Source organism: Erythrolamprus reginae, chromosome Z, assembly GCF_031021105.1.
Source record: "Erythrolamprus reginae isolate rEryReg1 chromosome Z, rEryReg1.hap1, whole genome shotgun sequence".
NCBI lineage: Eukaryota > Metazoa > Chordata > Lepidosauria > Squamata > Dipsadidae > Erythrolamprus > Erythrolamprus reginae.
Genome location: NC_091963.1, coordinates 84331681 through 84352270, shown reverse-complemented (window position 1 = coordinate 84352270; position 20590 = coordinate 84331681). Strand labels below are relative to the sequence as shown.

The following is a 20590-nucleotide window of genomic DNA, read 5'->3' as shown; positions in this document are numbered from 1 at the left end:
TTCCTCTGCATGAAGTTCACGAGTAAATAACATTGGACAGTGGGAATGTGCACAATAAGAGCCGCAGTGGTGCAGTGGTTAAAATGCAGCATTGCAGGCTACATCTGCTGATTCACTCAGGCTTCAAGGTCAGTAAAATGAAGACCCAGATTGTTAGGGGCAATATGCCAACTCTGTAAACCATTTAGAGATGGCTGTAAAGCACTGTGAAGTGGTATATAAGCCTAAGTGCTATTGCTAATAAAACATATGAATTGTGACCATATGTATTAGGTAAGAGGGTAATTGAGCCATTGCTCCAAGGCGAAACCTTATTAACACTAACTTAAAGCTCAGATTTAAGCCTTCCTAAGTTAATATTACCTATGTTTCCCCCTGTAAATAGAAGTAGAATGTTTTTTGATGCATATTGTTGTCAGGTTGAAATAGTGTCAAGGAATATTATGTTACTATGAGGCTATTGATTTGCAATTATTCATTATATTTAAAAAATCTTGCTTTTTAGCATAGATCTCAAAAGTATCAGTTTACCCACTCAGACATTGTTTATACCTTGTTTTTTTGCCTGAGAAACTAAAATAACATGATTAATTTGTTGTAGTTCTAAATTTTGGTTTAGAACCCTACAAATATTTACAATAACTGGCTAAGATTAATTCACATTCAACAATGTTGATGTAAGAACTCAAGAGTCATGAATTTGAATATGAATACTTTGCTTCCATTTTCTTTTCTTCAAAGATTAACCGATAGTTTTCTGATATGGACATAAATAGAAATCGTTAGCTAATAATTTCCATTTTCATAATTTCAGTTCTGTTATATGAGAGAAAGTAAGTAGGGAATCAGTTGATAAACAGCCTGATTTTCAATTTAATAAACTATGAATAAGCTGAAAAGCCTGTATCTAAACAAAGCTTTCTTTAAGTAGAAAAGACATATTCAGATAAACAGGAGTGCAGATCAGTATGTTGCAAATGATTTGGATAATGATTTAAAATTGTTCATCCAATCATCCAAAATTGTTGTTTCTATCCTTATTCCTCTTTACATTTCCCATTTAATTAAAATGCTTTTGGCACTGTCATGGACTCGATGCCCCAAGCATTCCTCTGGCACTAGTTCTTCTCTATCCCTTGTCCCCTGTCTCAATGCATTGCATCATGTGATTCACTATGAGACAAATTTCTCTGGTTGCTATCCTGCACAATTAGCGGTGCAAGATAACTCATCACACATCAGTGCAGGGAGAGTGCCTGTGGCTGGGTGTTTGGGCCAGGACTGTGCGCACCTTCATGTGCCACTTGATTCTCTTCCTCCCCCCCACAGTCTTCTCTAGCAAATATACCTGGATCTTTCCATCTCCATCCCCTGGAAGAAACTTGGAAAGTCTTCCACATAGCAAAATGTCAAAAGTCGCCTCTCTTTTGATGGGCTCCCTTTGGGATTTGGTTGCACCTCACTGAACGCTCACGTTTCCCATGCTACTCCACTTGCTCCTCTGTGCAGCTTGATGGACAACAGCTGGTCTGAAGAGGGGGCGAGATTACATGTGTGTCTGAGAGAGATTCATGAGTGCCCAGTGAGGCAACTTTGAATCCCAATAGCAGTGATGCAGAACCACTCAGCCCATCAAGTAAGGAACGCTAAATGTATCCAATAGGTGGGCAAGGAATCTTCTGCACTTGCTCAGAGGCATGGGGTTCTTGAATTGTGCCTTAGTTCTGTTTTTGTGTGTTTGCAGTTTTAATTTTTTTATTTGCATAGTGTTAATATTTTAATTATTTTTCTATTGTCTTTTCATAATCTGTAAGGCTCTCAGATGCAGATGGGTGGGATACAAATTTAATAAAGAAATAAATATTTACAAGCTAAAAATAAAGCTATCCTTCAGAACAGAAAACATTTAAAATGCTCCAACACTAGAGACTTAATATGGTTATGCTTTAGACTGAACTACTATTGGACTAGTGTGATGTAGGGTCTCCTGCACTGGCAGAGGGTTGGAGTATATAACCTGCAAGGTCCCTTCCAACCAGTGATGGGCTACCAAAATTTTACTACCACACTGTGGGCATGGCTTATGCATTTTGTTTCAACATCTTTCAGTGCAAATTGGGTGCTCTGGAGAGGAGCTCCAAATTTTGCTACCGGAACTGTGTTCCTGACTGTTCTCGTAGGAGCCCATCACTGCTTCCAACTCTAATAATAAAATACAATAAAAAAATAAAATACATGCGGAGAGCAGGTAGATATATTTTTATAAATCAAATGCTTGACAAGAATATTTTAAATCATTATTGTACTTTGGTTTTCTAGCATGGCCAACTATGCCTTTTTTATTTCAATCAAAAAATCATCCAACTCTTCACAACAGTGGATTGGTGGTTCAATGTTAGAATTTTTGTCTGCCATGTGGGAGACCTTGGTTCAGTTCCTGGCCAACACAACAGGCTTTGCTACTGCTGCTTTTCCTGTTTTCCTCATAGATTTTGCTCCATTTTCTTAATGCAATTCCATACTTTAGTTCTTTCTTTTCTGATTTATTTTAATTTATTCACTTGTACAATAAACATATATTTTTAATTAAATGGTCTCTCTTAGTCTAGTTATAGGGAGGCAAGGCAGTTAGGCAAATAAAATCTTTTCTGAATAATTTTTTTTTTTTAAAGAAAAATGCAACCATTTAAACTGTAGCTAAATATTAATTTTAGCGAAATGGATCCTTGGGATCACAAAAGAGAGATTGACCAGAATTGAATCTGGGTCATGTGCATCAATTGTGAGGTTGAGCTGGGAGGAAGGGGCCGGGTCAAATGGCTGCGGCAGCACAGAGTTCTCCCTCGCCGATGGGGGGACTCCAAATCCCTGCCATCTGGGGGTTCTGGTTCTTAAGAACCAGACAGGATCCTCCTTGAAAGGAAGGTGATGCAGGGCATGCTGCCGGAGGTCTGGTTTGGGGTCAGCATACCCCATCTGACATACCAGCCCAGTCTTGCGCCGGCGGTGGTGTGAAGTCAGCTAGGCTGCCATGCTTAAATCGACAGTAGCTGCAGAGACAATGTATAGCAAGGATTGAAGCGAGCAGTAACCCCTGGAAAGAGGATGATTCAAAGCACTGGCAAGCTGAAGGAAAAGATCAAGTGATGTGCTGGTGAGTGATGATGGCCAAAAAGGGACTTGACATTTGTTTTTTTTAAAAATGGAACTTAAATAGTTGGGAATGGGAGCGGAAGCGGCTATTCAGTGATGGGGCAAATAGTGAAAAGCTTTAGGTCGCAGCAAATTGCTCAAGATTGGATTTTTTAAGAGGCTCAATGATTTTGAATTTGAACTGTTAAATTGGAAGATTAAAGTAACTTCTTTTATTTTTATGGAAGTTATTTTTTTTTTTTACATTAAATGAATAGAAATACTTTCTGAGTGAAAAGGAGAGATTAAGATAATGGAAGATACAAAAGATTGCCATCCTCTGGCTGGAGGAGTCATTGCAAGGAGAATTATGGCTTATGTTTCAAACAGATGTTGGCCTTGGTGGTGGAGCATTTTATCTGTTTTGGCTGTGAGGATGGAATGTGCTTGTTATATGTTTACTTTTGAGAAGAAAGGATGCCATCAGCCTTTGTGTGGAATGAATGAACTTTTGATAGAAGAGACAATTGAACTGACTGATGGAGATATGGTGATACAACTGGCAAAAGAATAAAACCAAACATTCGAAAAGCCTGAGTATTATTATGCATTGGATATTATTATTGGAAAGAGATTAAAGATACATCTTGGCAATATAGAGTAAGGAATATGGAAATGGAATATATGGATGGCAGTAGTATTGTTAAAGAAGAAGACTGTGACTATGATAAAGTTATAAATTTATAAAAGAATATGATTTTGTAAAACAATGATTTGTATCTATGGGAACTAAATGATGAATTTTAAATTTAATTGGAATTTATTATAGGGAAACTATTGGGAAAGAAAACAAATACAGATTGTGGGATAGGAATGAGAAATATGGAGGGGGAATCATTCAGCAAGATGGAAAAGTATTAATTGAGTTGTATATGTAAAAATTCTTAATTAAGATATGTTATGATTTTTAAAATTACTCTTGGGGTAAATAATGAAAAATGGAAAAGCAGAATAATGAAAATAGAAAATGTTTATGACTATTTTGGATGATTACTATTCCTATTATTCTTAATATTAGTGTTCTGTCGAGCTCTCTAGTACACTCCTCCCAAAAATTCACAGGTACAAATTTCAGACACACACACATTTGAAAATTCAAAACAATGTTCTTTATAATGAAAATTCACTTATACTAAGCCCTCTTTTGGTATAGCAAAGAGCACTGGTCTCCAAACAAACTGGTAATTTGTACAAGTCCCAGTTCTGTGATACTTAGCTTGCAGCTGTGAGGCAATTCACAGTCCTTCTTTCACAAAGTGAAACACACTTTGCTCTGGTTTAGTTTCAAAGTGGGGAAAAATCAGCACACAAAAGGTCAAAGTCAGTAAAGCAGTCACGAAACACAACGATCAGATAATCCTCCACAATGGCCAAACCCACAGGCTGCTATTTATAGCAGCCTCACTAATTACCACAGTCCCAACCAACCACAGGTGGCCTCATTTTCTTTGATAATAATCTCTCAGTTGTTGTTGCCTATGCATCGCTCTCTGCATGCGTGGCTGTATCATTAACTCTTGTTCTGAATCCAAGGAGGAGCTAGATAATTGATTTCCTTCTGAGCTGTCTGCCACACTCTCCTCCTCCCTGTTACTCATGTCTTCTTGGTCAGAGGAGCCTTCATCATCAGACTCCACCGGGGGCAAAACAGGCCTGCAGCATGTGGATGTCTCCCCCACATCCACAGTCCTTGGGGCAGGAGCTAACCACAACAATTAGTAGGAGAAAAGTGGAAAAATTTTGAGAAGGAATTTTATAGGTAAGAAGGATTAAGTATAAAATAAACAAAGATTATGAGAATTATGCACATGGATGAATTATGGTATAATGGAATAATAGAATTATGAAAATAAAAAATAATGATGATTATAATGGATGATTTTAATTTTTTAAAGAAAAGTTATTAATGATAGTGTGAAATATTGATTATAGAAGTTATGGAATTATATGGATTATATTAGATGTGGATTATAATTTCTAAATTATATAATTTTTTTATAAATTTATAAATACTGATATAAATAGAGAAGGTATGATGTCTCTATTGGGGTTACAATGATTTACATTACATTAGGGAATGAGATTTTCACTGGGTTTATTGTCCCACAAAATTGAATATGTTTATCGATGATCCCACTGAGTTTAGTTATTTTTATAGAATAGAGCATGATGATTTCACTGAGTTTACAGTGATATTGCTGGAGTAGGGTATGAGGAATCCACTGGGTTCACAGTGATTCTTTAAAATAGGGCATGATGATATAATTAGAGCAGGGAATGATGATTCCATTGGCTAATAAATAAATGGGGTATGATGATTTAATTGGGGTTACAGTGATATGAAACAGAGTAGGGTTTGAGGATTTTACTGGCTTTTTTTTTTTTTGAACCATAAAATCGTGTAGGGTATGATGACTATATTGGGTTTTATAAGGGATATATGAAAGAAAAGGGGGGGGAGGTATTTTTCCCCTTTCCTCTTTTTTTCCCTTTCTCTTTTTTTCTTCTACTTTTTATTTTTCAACTTACCTACTAAAAGTAATATTATTAATTGGGTTTATTGGGACATATGTGACAAACTTTTTGGACTCTTTTCCTCCCTGCGAATTGATATACTCTTGATCTCTGTAACAGTTAGATAAAATTTACAATTTAGTTGATATGATTAGGAATTTTTGTTTCTTTATTTTCTTTGTTATAGGGCAATTACCATAAAAGTAATAGTAATAAATATACATGAAATTGATATGGCCTAAATGATTAGATATGACTAGAAAAGAAGCAGCCTAAAAACTGTATTAGCTAATAGCTTTTTAAATACATATACTGTAAGAAATTTGAGTAACTATTCTTGTCCAGATGTCAAATGTAAAGGAGGCAGCATTGGATGGATTATGAATACCGAATTTTAAAAAAATGATTATTATAATGTATTTCAATATTGATGGTATGTCACTTTGCATATATTAATCCAGAACTAGAAACTGAGAACTGATAGGACTTTGCTGCTAACCAAACTCCTATATTCCTATATTCTCTACATGTACACTTTATATACTACTGATTAGATTGGACTCATTTTAATCAACTAAATCATTACATTATTATCCATATTTTATATATTTTATATTTTTATGTAAATCTATTATCTTTACTAGTATTTTAATTTTTAGTATTTTTAACTATAAATTGATCTATAATTTTAACTAATTTTTTTTGGGGGGGGGTTAATGATGGACAATTGGGGAGGGTGTAGTATGTATGGAGTGAATGATTGGGATGAATGGGATGGATGGGATGGATGGGGTTACAATATGGGTGAAATGAATGGGAAGGATGCAAGTAACATAGTTGGCCCACCTGGCGCTGGAGAGGCAGGAGGGGGGGGAGGCACCTATCTCTGTGGGGACAGAGGGTCAGAACATCCCAGTGTTGCTGGGGAGAGGCAGATATGGCGGGGGCCACAGAGTTAGCCGTTCCAGGGGAACGAGGGATCGTTGCGTAATAACGATCCCTTGTTCTGGCTCTGTGAGCGCAACCTTGGGTACTGGTGATGAGTGTAATTCTGGCCCTGGGCTCAGGTTGCTGCTGCTTAATGCCAGGTCGGTGGTAAATAAAGCTCTCCTCATCCGGGATCTAATCCTGGATGAGGAGGCCGACCTGGCATGTATTACTGAAACCTGGCTGGGCCCAGAGGGAGGAGTTCCTCTCTCTGAAATTTGCCCAGCTGGGTTTCAGATATGGCATCAACCTCGACCCCAGGAAAGGGGGGGAGGAGTGGCTATTATAGCCAGGGAGTGCCTTTGCCTACGTGGACTCATTGCTCCAGAGATTGCGGGTTGCGAATCTCTCTTGATGAAGCTGGACTTAGGGGTTCAGGTGGGCTTGTTTCTCACGTACCTGCCTCCCAGCTGCGTGTCAAAAGCCCTGCCTGTGCTGCTTGAGGAGGTAGCCAGGTTGGCGGTGGAGTTCCCCAGACTTATTGTCTTGGGGGACTTCAATCTGCCGTCACTCGGCGAAACCTCTGGACTGGCACAGGAGTTCATGGCCACCATGACAGCCATGGACCTGACTCAAGGGTCCGACTCACGAGGGAGGGCACGCACCTGACATGGTATTCCTCTCTGAGCAATTGAGTAATGGTCTGAGACTAAGGGGCTTAGAAATACTGCCTTTGTCATGGTCAGACCATTTCCTAGTACGGCTTGACTTCCTGGCTCCAATCCTTCCCCGCAGGGAGGCGGAACCAATTAAGATGTTCCGCCCCAGACGCCTGATGGACCCAGAGGGCTTTCAGACGGCGCTTGGGGTTATTCCAGATGCACTCGTCCACAGTTTGGCGGAGTCTCTTGCGGAAGCCTGGAACAAGGCTGCAGCGGAGGCTCTTGATCGGATTGGGCCTTTGCGACCTCTCCGTGGCGCTAGACCCCGTAGAGCTCCATGGTTCAACGAGGAGCTCCGGGAGTTGAAACACCAAAAGAGACGTCTAGAGAAGCGATGGAGGAAGAGTAAGTCTGAATCCGATCGAACACATGTAAGAGCTTTTATTAAGACTTACAAAGTGGCGCTGAAGGCGGCAAGATGCGCGTATCATGCCGCCTTGATTGCATCAGCAGAATCCCGCCCGGCCGCTCTGTTTAGGGTGACCCGCTCCCTTCTTAATCAGAGGGGAGTTGGGGAGCCCTTACAGAGTAGTGCCGAGGATTTTAACTCGTTTTTCACTCATAAAATCGCTCAGATCCGGGCGGACCTCAACTCCAATTGGAAAACAGAGTCGGCTGACAATGAGTCAGTTGAGGTGACTGGGGCCCGTACTTGTCCACCTGTCTGGGAAGAGTTTGATCTGGTGACACCTGATGAAGTGGACAAGGCCATTGGAGCTGTGAGTTCCGCCACCTGTTTACTGGATCCGTGTCCCTCCTGGCTGGTTTTGGCCAGCAGAGAGGTGACACGGAGCTGGGTCCAGGAGATTATCAACGCTTCCTTGGGGAGGGGATCCTTTCCATCATCCTATAAAGAGGCGCTCGTGCGCCCCGTCCTCAAGAAGCCTTCCCTGGACCCAGCCGTACTTAATAACTACCGGCCAGTCTCCAACCTTCCCTTTATAGGGAAGGTTGTCGAGAAGGTGGTGGCACTCCAGCTCCAGCGATCCTTGGAAGAAGCCGATTATCTAGGTCCCCAGCAGTCGGGTTTCAGACCCGGTTACAGCACGGAAACTGCTTTGGTCGCGTTGATGGATGATCTCTGGCGGGCCCGGGACAGGGGTTTATCCTCTGTCCTGGTGCTTCTTGACCTCTCAGCGGCTTTCGATACCATCGACCATGGTATCCTTCTGCACCGGCTGGAGGGGTTGGGGGTGGGAGGCACTGTTCTCCAGTGGTTCTCCTCCTACCTCTCCGGTCGGTCGCAGTCGGTGTTAGTGGGGGGTCAGAGGTAGACTCCGAGGTCTCTCCCTTGTGGGGTGCTTCAGGGGTCGGTCCTCTCCCCCCTGCTATTTAATATCTACATGAAACCGCTGGGTGAGATCATCCAAGGGCATGGGGTGAGGTATCATCAGTACGCTGATGATACCCAGCTTTACATCTCCACCCCCATGTCCAGTCAACGAAGCAGTGGAAGTGATGTGCCGGTGTCTGGAGGCTGTTGGGGCCTGGATGGGTGTCAACAGACTCAAACTCAACCTGGATAAGACGGAGTGGCTGTGGGTTTTGCCTCCCAAGGACAATTCCATCTGTCCTTCCATTACCCTGGGGGGGGGGAATTTTGACCCCCTCGGAGAGGGTCCGCAACTTGGGCATCCTCCTCGATCCACAGCTCACATTAGAGAACCATCTTTCAGCTGTGGCGAGGGGGGCGTTTGCCCAGGTTCGCCTGGTGCACCAGTTGCGGCCCTATCTGGACCGGGACTCACTGGTCACAGTCACTCATGCCCTCATCACCTCGAGGTTCGACTACTGTAATGCTCTCTACATGGGGCTACCTTTGAAAAGTGTTCGGAAACTTCAGATCGTGCAGAATGCAGCTGCGAGAGCAGTCATGGGCCTACCTAGGTATGCCCATGTTTCACCAACACTCCGCAGTCTGCATTGGTTGCCGATCAACTTCCGGTCACAATTCAAAGTGTTGGTTATGACCTTTAAAGCCCTTCATGGCATTGGACCAGAATATCTCCGAGACCGCCTGCTGCCGCACGAATCCCAGCGACCGATTAGGTCCCACAGAGTGGGCCTTCTCCGAGTCCCGTCAACTAAACAATGTTGGTTGGCGGGCCCCAGGGGAAGAGCCTTCTCTGTGGCGGCCCTGACCCTCTGGAACCAACTCCCCCCGGAGATTAGAACTGCCCCTACTCTCCTTGCCTTTCGTAAGCTCCTTAAGACCCACCTGTGTCGTCAGGCATGGGGGAACTGAGACATCTCCCCCGGGCATATACAATTTATGAATGGTATGTGTGTATGTATGTGTGTTTAGAAAATGGGGGTTTTAAAATGTTTTTAGTAGAAATTTAGATTTGTTGTAAATTGTTTTTTATTATTCTGTTGTGAGCCGCCCCGAGTCTCCGGAGAGGGGCGGCATACAAATCTAAATAAACATAAACAAACATGTGATTGGAGAGAAAAAATAAAAAAATTCTTTGCCAATTGCGAGGTTGAGTCAAAGCTGAATATTTTAGAATCTATGAAAACTTTGAAAGAAGGGGAGGAGTTGGGCAGCCTATAAATCTCAATAATCAAATAAATAAATAAATAAATAAATAAATAAATAAATAAATAAATAAATAAATAAATAATGATCAACATTCTTGCCCAAAGGTAGATAAAGGCTTTGGACTTGAGAGATACTATCCTGGGTCAGAAGTAAACAAATTATTTCTATTCTCTTATTTTTATCATTGAGGATTTGACTTTAAAAAATCTACAAAAGGAATGCAAGGCTGAACCTGCCCTGGAGGGCCGGCTGGTGCACCCTTCCACCAGCGATCTATGGCACATAAGGGGGCAGGGGAACAGGCTGCTGTCTGGTCACAGGGTAAAGCAGCCTCCTGCTCTCCTTTCACCAATGTTTGGTGTATCCTAGGTGACTAAGTGTCCCATATCGAATATCAATCAGGGAGATTTGTTCTGCAGTGAATAGAGGTAGGCAGAGGGTAAAAGGTGGAGGGACGCCCATAGTGTGAAGTCTGTGGTGATATGGCGGGAGCTTGGTGGTACTGTTCCCTCTACGGTGCATGGGCACGCACTCAAAAACAAACTGCCGCGCAGTGTTTTCCAATGCTGTGCACTGGAACCGGGAGCTATTTCTCCCCGCTCGACAGCTGCAACTGGCATTGCCCAATCCACCTGCCTTGCAGTGTCTATGGTGAGGGGGTGCCTGGAGAGGTTTCCCTTTTAGCCACCTGGGGTCTCCCATGGGCTCAGAGCCCCGCCCGGTTTCTCTGGCTCTCTGCTCTGGGGACCACGCCCACCCCTGCTGATCCTCTGGCTGCTCTTTCTTCTTGGCAGGGGCGCTAAAGCCCCCACATGGCCCTGGAAAGAAGAAGTGCAGGGAGCCCCCCCACCACCATTCCCCCCCCAGAAGGAAGCTGTTGCACTCCTATCTGCTCCCTGGCGAGGTTCCTGGACAGGCCCGAGGAGGCTTCTAGGAGATGAGACAGTAGAAATAGGGAAAAAATCTCCATCCCCGCTGTCACACAAACACAAACAGAGAGTGAGAGAAAGTGAGAGAGGCAAAGAGAGAGGCAGAGAGACAAGAGTGAAAGAGAGGGGGAGTGAGGGGAAGGGAATGTGTGAGAGAGAAAAGGAGAAAGAAAAATGAGAAAATGATGGAGGGAAAGAACAAGGGAGAGGAAAAAGAAATAAATGAGAGAGAGAGAAGGGGAGGGAAGGAAAAAGAGGGAGAAGGAAGAGAAAAACAAATGCAAGGGAAAGAGTGGGAGAAATGAGAGAAAAAGAAATGGGAAAATGATGGAGGCAGAGATTAAGAAAGAGAGAGAAACAAAAGACATAAAGAACTGACTCTTGATTTAAATCCTATGGTTAAAAAGCACCCAAAGAATAAGAGAGAGAAAAACCAGTCCTCACTTTTTTGGGGAAATGGTTCAAGAGTGAACACATACACCGGGGGGGAGGGGGAGAGAGGGAAAAAGAGGGAGGAAATGAGAAGGGGAGGGAATGAGTGAGAGGAAGAGAGAAAGAGAGAGAAATGAGAAAATGATGGAGGGAAAGAATGAGATAGAGGAAATAGAGGCAAATGAGAGAGAAGGGAGAGAGAAAAGAGAGGGAGAAGAGGGAAACAAATGAGAGAAGAGAGAAAAAGAAAAAGGAGAGGGAGAGGAAAGAGAGAAAAACAAATGAAAGTGAGATAAATGAGAGCAAAAAGGAAGGAGAGAGAAACAAATGAGAGAGAGAGGGAAAGAGAGGGAAGGTACACAGAAATGAGAGAGACCTGGAGGGAGAAAATGAGAAAGAGGGAAAAGAGGGAAAAGAAAGAGAGAGAAGTGGGGAGAAAGAAAGAAAAGGGAAAGAGAGGGAAAGAGAAGTGGAGAGGAAGGGAGGTTGGAAGGAAGAAAGGAAGAAAAGGAAGAAGGAAGGAGAAAGGGAGGGAGGAAGGAAGGAAGGAAGGAGAAATGGAACAAGGAAGGAAGGAGAAAGGGAGGGAGGGAGAATGAAATGAATGGAGGGACGGAGGAAGTAAGGACTTTGTTAGAAAAATAAAGGGGTTATTGGATCAACTTTGGACATTTGACAACTGGTACATAGTTATGATGGTGGCCAAGTCCTAGGGTTATGTGAACATCTTTTGGGATCTTCTAATAAACAACTGCAGGGATTCACTTAATGACTGTGGCAAGAAAGGTGATGAAGTGAAGCAGAACTCACTTAATAACCGTCTTACTCAGGAGATAGAAATGTTGGCTTCCATTGAGGTCAGAAGTTGAGGATTATCTGTCTGACCAGTGCCCTCTTTTAGAAGCAGACCAGGAGTCCATTTTGAAGTTCCAGAGAAAACATCTAGGGGGGAAAGGTAGGTTGTCCTCGATTTACAACCGTTCATTTACTGACCGTTCAAAGTCGCAATGGCCCTGAAAAAAGTGACTTATGCTCCTTTTTCCACACTTACGACCTTCGCAGCAGTCCCATGATTCTGTGATCAAAACCTGGCTGCCGTTTCATATTTATGACTGTTGCTGTATCCTGAAGTCACCTGACCCCCTTTTGCGACCGTCTCACAAGCAAAGACAATAGGGGAGGTGGGGAGAAGCCAGATTTGTTTAACAAGCTGGCTTCTAACCAATCCATGCCCAGGTATGAAAATGTGCTGCTTAAATATTATACTTTTCAGCCCACACCAAAAAAAAATTAGAGAGAACATTGCTTGGGGGCTTTGACAATGCTTTGAGTGCAGTGGGAGGTGGGGGTGTTGTGATAAAGTGCCTGCAGCAATATGGATATTCTACCAGCTCAAGCTAGGATGGTTACATATGACCCAGGATGGCACAATCAAAATAAATACATAGTGTTTACCAAGTGCCTGAATTTTGATGAAGTGGCTCTAGGGATGCATTCATGGTCATAAATGGGAGGACAAGTTTTCCAATGGTGTTGTAACTTCTAATGACCGTTAAATGAATGGTTGTAAATTGAGGATTATTTGGACTCAAGAAGATCCTAATCTTGAAAGCAAATGAACAGTGCAGACCCTCACCCTATCTTTCTATATTTGCTAAAGTTCTTTGAAGTTCATTAATTTGCTGAAGAGATCACTAAACGACCATGTCTAAATAACTTTGTGCATAAGAATTATTGGAAACACAACTGCATAACAAACCAAGGCAACTATAATGACCAATACTACATCCATAACATTATAAAATTTATAATTTATTTTCTTCTAGCTGTGAAACATCTAAGTTTACATACAACACAATACCTCAGCAAATCCAATATCAGATGTTCTTTATCTGTAATTATTCACATTGATTCCTATGGTGGAAGATAAATTGTAGAATATGATGGGATGGGGCAGAGATGTTAGTTATATACAATATGTTACAGATAACTGATGGAGTCTTCTCAAAGTTTTGTTCACCTATGATGGCAATTTTATACTTTTTATGTTTACTTCTGCCTTTAATTTCTTTTTAAAAAACCATTTTTTGTGAATCTGAATCCTGAATTTAGGAAATAAAATCACATGTAGAAAAGACTTCTTGAAGCAATTAATGGCTTTAAATTTGGAATCTTCATTTGTTTGCAGAAAATTGTAATACATTTGATGACATTATTGTTTTGTTTTGTTTTGTTTGCTTTCTTTTGTCATAGTGGTTTGCAGTCCAGGAACATTCAACCCTCATGAAGGAACTCATTGTCTTCAATGCAACAGAAGTCTGGCATATGGAGCCAAACATTGTTACTAGACTGTTAACATAATCCTTTCACTATGTTTAGTAACTTTCCTGTACTTTACAACCCAAATAAAAGGATTTTTTAAAAAGTTTATATATTTATATTAAATTATTACATTTATTTGAGGAATACTATGTGACAAAAAAGAATAAGGAGAAATTTCCTGACAGTGAGAGCAACTAATTAGTGGAATGGCTTGCCTTCTGTAGTTAAATGAAAAAGGAGGGAGAAGGATGACCAATATTTAGGAAGTCTTTGGGACTTAATTCAAGCACATGCCCAAAGACAATCAATCAATGAGGTAGAAAGTGATGGGAAGAAGAACAAATGCAATAGAAGATGTAGAAAGCATATCCAAGTTAGAAACATAGAAACATAGAAGTCTGACGGCAGAAAAAGACCTCATGGTCCATCTAGTCTGCCCTTATACTATTTTCTGCATTTTATCTTAGGATGGATATATGTTTATCCCAGGCATGTTTAAATTCAGTTACTGTGGATTTATCTACCACGTCTGCTGGAAGTTTGTTCCAAGGATCTACTACTCTTTCAGTAAAATAATATTTTCTCATGTTGCTTTTGATCTTTCCCCAACTAACTTCAGATTGTGTCCCCTTGTTCTTGTGTTCACTTTCCTATTAAAAACACTTCCCTCCTGGACCTTATTTAACCCTTTAATATATTTAAATGTTTCGATCATGTCCCCCCTTTTCCTTCTGTCCTCCAGACTATACAGATTGAGTTCATGAAGTCTTTCCTGATACGTTTTATGCTTAAGACCTTCCACCATTCTTGTAGCCCGTCTTTGGACCCGTTCAATTTTGTCAATATCTTTTTGTAGGTGAGGTCTCCAGAACTGAACACAGTATTCCAAATGTGGTCTCACCAGCATTCTATATAGTGGAATCATAATCTCCCTCTTCCTGCTTGTTATACCTCTAGCTATGCAGCCAAGCATCCTACTTGCTTTCCCTACTGCCTGACTGCACTGTTCACCCATTTTGAGACTGTCAGAAATCACTACCCCTAAATCCTTTTCTTTTGAAGTATTTGCCAACACAGAACTGCCAATACAATACTCAGATTGAGGATTCCTTTTCCCCAAGTGCATTATTTTACATTTGGAAACATTAAACTGCAGTTTCCATTGCTTTGACCATTTATCTAGTAAAGCTAAATCATTTACCATATTACAGACGCCTCCAGGAATATCAACCCTATTGCACACTTTAGAGTCATCGGCAAATAGGCAAACCTTCCCTACCAAACCTTCCCCTATGTCACTCACAAACATATTAAAAAGAATAGGACCCAGAACAGACCCTTGTGGCACACCAGTTCAGCAATATAGGACTCAAATGCCTATACTGTACACAAACAATCAAAGTTTAGGATATAAGCAGAATAAACTTGAAGAACAAGTACACAAAGGCAGGTATGATATAATTGCAATTACAGAAATTTTATGTGTAGGTTATAACCAATAATTGCAATGATGTGGGAAATCAATTTTGCTAATAAAGCATTTCATTATTCTGTATTATTTAAGTCTATAAAATTATATTCTCTATGTATCTAGAACAAAAGTTACTCTAAGAGCAAAGGTTAAATCAGCAATGATTGAATCAAGCCTACGTACCTATTTACAGCAACTCAATCATTTGATTAGTTGAAGGAAATCCTTCTAGGGCAGGGGTAGTCAAAAGTTGGCTCTTCTATGATATGTGGACTTCAACTCCCATGATTGGCTGAGGAATTCTGGGAGTTGAAGTCCACAAGTCGTTGAAGAGCCAACTTTGCCTACTTCTGGTTTAGGGCAAAAACTAATTAAGGTGCTCTGCCCTGACAGGATTATCTGTGTGCTATGTGTTAGATATTAACTAGGTCAAGTTAAGAATTAATGTTTTATATTTAAAACTGGTTATAAAAGAATAAACTGCTAGTCCAAGAGGGAGACAACATGATCCCAGAGAGAGAGAGAGAGCTTACTTCTCAACATGAGACAGCTCTGCTCAGCACAGAAAGATATTTCCAACATGGACAAAGCATTCTAGAAACCATGTGTTAGTGTCTGTGATTTTTACATCTCTACATTGAGGGAATGAAACTCATGCCTGGAATATACTATTAAAAAGAAAAACTATTAAAAAGAAACAGACTTTTTCTGTATTAGCAAAAATATGGTACGTACACGTAGATACATGTGTGTGTGTGCGTGTGTGTGTGTGTAGCACAAGGTTGTCAACAAGGTTGGTCAGGAACCTGTTCAATCTTCACTTGATGCAAAATTGGTCTCATAATTAATACCAGGTTAGCTAAAGTCCCCAGACACTATTGTAATCAGCCAGCCATACCCTTACTAGGATTTGATCCTGTAGCTTCTGCCTTGTAAAGCAGAGGATTAACCTCTAGGCTAATACAGGGGGTGGACAAAAAAATGGAAACACCTTGAAAAATCATCAAAATATCTTTTAAAATGGTGTTGGTCCACCTTTTGCAGCAAATACAGCCTCAATTCTCCAAGGTCTTGATTCATACAAATTGTGAATTGTTTCCAAAGGAATTTTAGCAAATTCTTCAGTTAAAGCACCACGATGGTGGTGGAAATTGACTTCTTACTTGAATCTTTAAAATCGACCATAAAATCGACTATGGATTGGTGCATTATCATCTTGAAAGATGGCATCCCCCTCTGTAAACAGTTATTAAACCATAGGATGAATTTGGTCGGCCAAAATTCCTAAATAGTGATGGCTTAATTCTTCCATGAAGGGAAATCATTGGCACGGTGGATTTCCAAGAAATAGCACTCCAGATCATCACTGAACCCCCGCCATGTTTGACAGTTAGGAGAAGGAAGTCTGGATGAAATGATTCTTTTGGCTGTCTCCAGACATAAATATGGCCGGAGGTCGGAAAAAGGGTAAACAATGATTTGTCAGAGAAAATCACATTTTGCCACTGCTCGAGGGACCATTTCTGGTATTTCTACGCCACTCTAAATGCTTTGAAACATTTGTCTTTGAGAGCAGAGGTTTTCTAATTGCAGCTCTTCTGTGGAATCCAGATTTGTGAAGTTCTCTTTGAACAGTTTTTGTGGAAACTGGATTCTGTACATGTCTATTGAGCTCTGCAGTGATTTTAGGAGCTGTGGTCTTGCGGTCCGCTCTAACAAGCTTTAGAGTCCAACTGTCTCTCTCATACCACTTCGACTTTCGACCAGACCTGTGCTTGGCTGAGGACGTTTTCCCTTCTTTTTCAAAAGCAGTCATTACTTTTGAGACATTACCTCTTGAAACGCCAAACATTCGGGCACTTTCTGTTACCCTAGCGCCTGCCATTTGAGCACCAACAATTTGGCCTCTTTAAAAGTCTGAGAGGTCTGCCATTTCTAGAAAGTTATAACCAATTTCCTTAAATTTCTGTTAAAAAAAAAAAGTAGTTCAAAAAAACATCAAATAACAGAATTTTTAAAAAACATTAAAATATGTCAAGTTTTGATTGATTTGAACATGTTCAAACATGATGCCAAAAAGTCAAGTGTTTCCATTTTTTTGTCCACCCCCTGTACATTCTATGGATTTTCACTCATCAACCTGACAGCCTTTACATTTGTAAACTTGATAAAAGCCATGTAATACCAGACAGACAGCTAAATAGTGATCAAATATTTGCCTCAAATATTATCTACATAATTGTATCCACTGATTATAATTAGAGTTACTTTCTGATTTTCATGAACACATTATAGTTTTAATTGTTTGACTTCAACCAAAATATTGCTGTGGGAGGTCTCAGTTTTATAATTTTTCTGTTATATACATGAAACTTAATAAAAGAGTTATAAATTGAGAGATAATAGTGTGTTTTCTATATACAGTGGTACCTCTACTTAAGAACTTAATTCATTCCGTGACCAGGTTCTTAAGTAGAAACGTTCTTAAGTAAAAGCAATTTTTCCCGTAGGAATCAATGTAAAAGCAAATAATGCGTGCAAACCCATTAGGAAAAAAATAAAAGCTTGGAATTTGGGTGGGAGGAGGAGGAGGAAGAAGAGGAGGACAGTCGCTGCCGAAGGAAGAAGGTGAGGTGAGGGGAATCAAAAAAATCGTAAACTTTAAGGCTTAAAAAAAAAAGAGGGACTCTGAGACAGCGAGGAGGAGCGCACGCCTCCCATACACCCGGCGCGAGGCTGCCTCCCATGCACTGGATGCTGCTGCTGCTACCTGCTGCCTCTTCCTTCCCATGCTGGAGGGCTCCCCTCTCTTCTTGCTTGCTCACTTTGTAGCCAGCGCCTTTCCTTCGCTGGGTTGACTCCTGGGAGCATTTCTTTTCTTTGGGTGCTGGTAGAGATTTATTCCCTATCCAAGTGCCAAGAGAAAGGAAAATGCTTCGTTCGCTTTGGACTGCCAAAGTCTACTTAAGCATCACCAAAAGGCTCCTCTGGTAGTCCAGATGGCCGGGATTAAAGGAGGAATGGCAGGAAACTGGCCGGGCCTTTGTACTGGGAAATTTTTCTGGGCTCAGGTTCTTAAGTAGAAAATGATTCTTAAGTAGAGGCAATTGAATTTTGAGCTGATATTTTTCACTTACAAGAAACTATTAACTCTATTGTACTCATTCTTTGGTTCAACCACCTGTAAAATTCCTTCCACACCTCATGGAATCGTGTATCTTCCTGGTCCTTAAGCTCCAGTGTCAGTTTATCTGCTTCCGCACAGTCTAACATTTTTTTGATCAAGTTCCTTTCCTTTGGCAGTGCTTCATTGTTCCAGAACTGTGCTTTGCATATTCTTGTTGCAGTTATCAGGTGCTGTATCAGATAGTAGTGTTCTTTTTTCATGGCTTTGTCAATACCAACTAAAAATATTTTGAGTTTCATTTCCAATTTAATTTTAAACATTTCTTTTATCCAATTTGGTATTTTATACCATTTTTTCTAATTAAGGGGTATGTCCACCACATGTGGAAATATGTATCACTTTTATCTCTACATTTCCAACAATTTGGTTTGAGATTTGGGTACATCTTTGCTAGTCTAGCTGGCGGTATGTGCCACCTATAAAACATTTTTATTAAATTTTCTTTATATGAAATGGCTTTGGTCATTTTATAGTTTGTTAGCCAAATTTTTTCCCATTGATTCATTTGTATGGCGTGACCAATGTTCTTTGCCCGGCCAATCATGTTTCCTTTAACAATTTCCACTACGTTTTTATATTCTATTAGTAATATCTTTAGTTATTTCTTTATCTAGTATTTCTCTACTGAGCTCAGATATCTCTTCCAACTGACATTCTTTTAAATGATTTCCTATATTCTTTTTTTGTTTGTTTGTTTCTTCTTTCTGATATAATGCTTGGTAAAATTTCATAGCTATCTTTTTTTCCTGTTAAAGTAAATTGGAGTATTCCCTTCTCATCCTCTAATTGCTGAATTTATATTTTTTTTCTTTCTCCTTTTTTAATTTATACACTGTTCTGTCGGGCTCTCTGGTAGACTCCTCCCAAAAATTCACAGGTACAAATTTCAGACACACACACATGTTTGAAAATTCAAAACAATGTTCTTTATAATGAAAATTCACTTAAACTAAGCCCTCTTTTGGTATAGCAAAGAGCACTCATCTCCAAACAAACTGGTAATTTGTACAAGTCCCTTATCAGTTCTGTGATACTTAGCTTGCAGCTGTGAGGCAATTCACAGTCCTTCTCTCACAAAGTGAAACACACTTTGCTCTGGTTTAGTTTCAAAGAGGGGGAAAATCAGCACACCAAAGGTCAAAGTCAGTAAAGCAGTCACGAAACACAACGATCAGATAATCCTCCATAATGGCCAAACCCACGCTGCTATTTATAGCAGCCTCACTAATTACCACAGCCCCAACCAACCACAGGTGGACTCATTTTCTTTGATAGGAGGAGGAGCTAGATAATTGATCTCCTTCTGAGCTGTCTGCCACACCCTCCTGTCACTCATGTCTTCTTGGACAGAGGAACCTTCATCATCAGATTCCACCGGGGGCAAAACAGGCCTGCAGCATGTGGATGTCTCCCCCACATCCACAGTCCTTGGGGCAGGAGCTGGGCCAGAGCTAACCAAAACACCATCCCCTCCCAGAAGGCCCCTCCCCTGGCTCCAGCGCAAGGGACGAGGTTTCTGGGGAAATTGGGCATGAAATGCTCGGATAAGGACAGGAGCATCAACCAGGACAGCCTCCACCCACGAACAATTGTCAGGCTCACCCTCCACCCATTGCACAAGATATTGAAAACAATCGTCCACCCAACGGGAGTCCCGGATAGCATGGACCATGACCTCGGGCAAATGATCCCGAACACAGGGGGGAGGCAACAAACGGACACTGGGACGAAGGGGGCACTCAGGAGAAACAGGTACCAAAAGGGAATGGTGGAAAATGGGGGGAACCCGCAGGTTGGCAGGCAACGTAAGCCGATAGGCCACCAGATTGATGACCTTCTCAATCGGGAAAGGGCCCATGAAGTGTGGATCCAGTTTACGTCGAGGTAATTCCAAAGCGATGCGTTTGGTGGATAACCACACCTGGTCACCAACAGCCAACGAGGGGACGTCTCGCCGAGACCGGTCCGCCACCCATTTGTAATCCTCTTTGGCCTTAATTAAAGGCCACTTCACCATCTCATGAACTGCGTGCAGTTCCGATAAGAAGTCCTCTGCTGCGGGGATCAGGGAATCTAACAGGGTTAACGGGAAAAACCGGGGATGGAAGCCAGAGTTAGCAAAAAAGGGCGTGAGTCTTATGGACGTATGCTGGGAGTTATTGAATGCAAACTCCGCTACCAGGAGGAAACGTGACCAATCAGCCTGCCGGTCGGACACAAAGCACCGGAGGTATTGTTCCAGAATGCCAATGTTTTTTTCTGTCCCCCCATCAGTCTGAGGGTGCTGGATCGAAGCAAGACACACTTGAACCTGCAAAGCAGACATAAGCTTTTTCCAGAACCGTGCCGTGA

At 41.3% G+C, this 20590-nt stretch overlaps 1 protein-coding gene across 6 annotated transcripts in view; it reads left to right on the top strand.

The window, feature by feature from the left end:
• The window catches only part of ZPBP (zona pellucida binding protein), a 174077-nt gene extending 160391 nt beyond the window's left edge, over window positions 1-13686 (top strand). For all 6 annotated transcript variants that reach the window (XM_070727175.1, XM_070727173.1, XM_070727176.1 and 3 more), the window contains one exon: window positions 13512-13686. In XM_070727175.1, the coding sequence (XP_070583276.1) occupies window positions 13512-13606 (95 nt within the window). In that variant the 3' untranslated portion in view covers window positions 13607-13686. The remainder of the gene's footprint in view (window positions 1-13511) is intronic.
• The last annotated feature ends 6904 nt before the right edge of the window (window positions 13687-20590 follow it).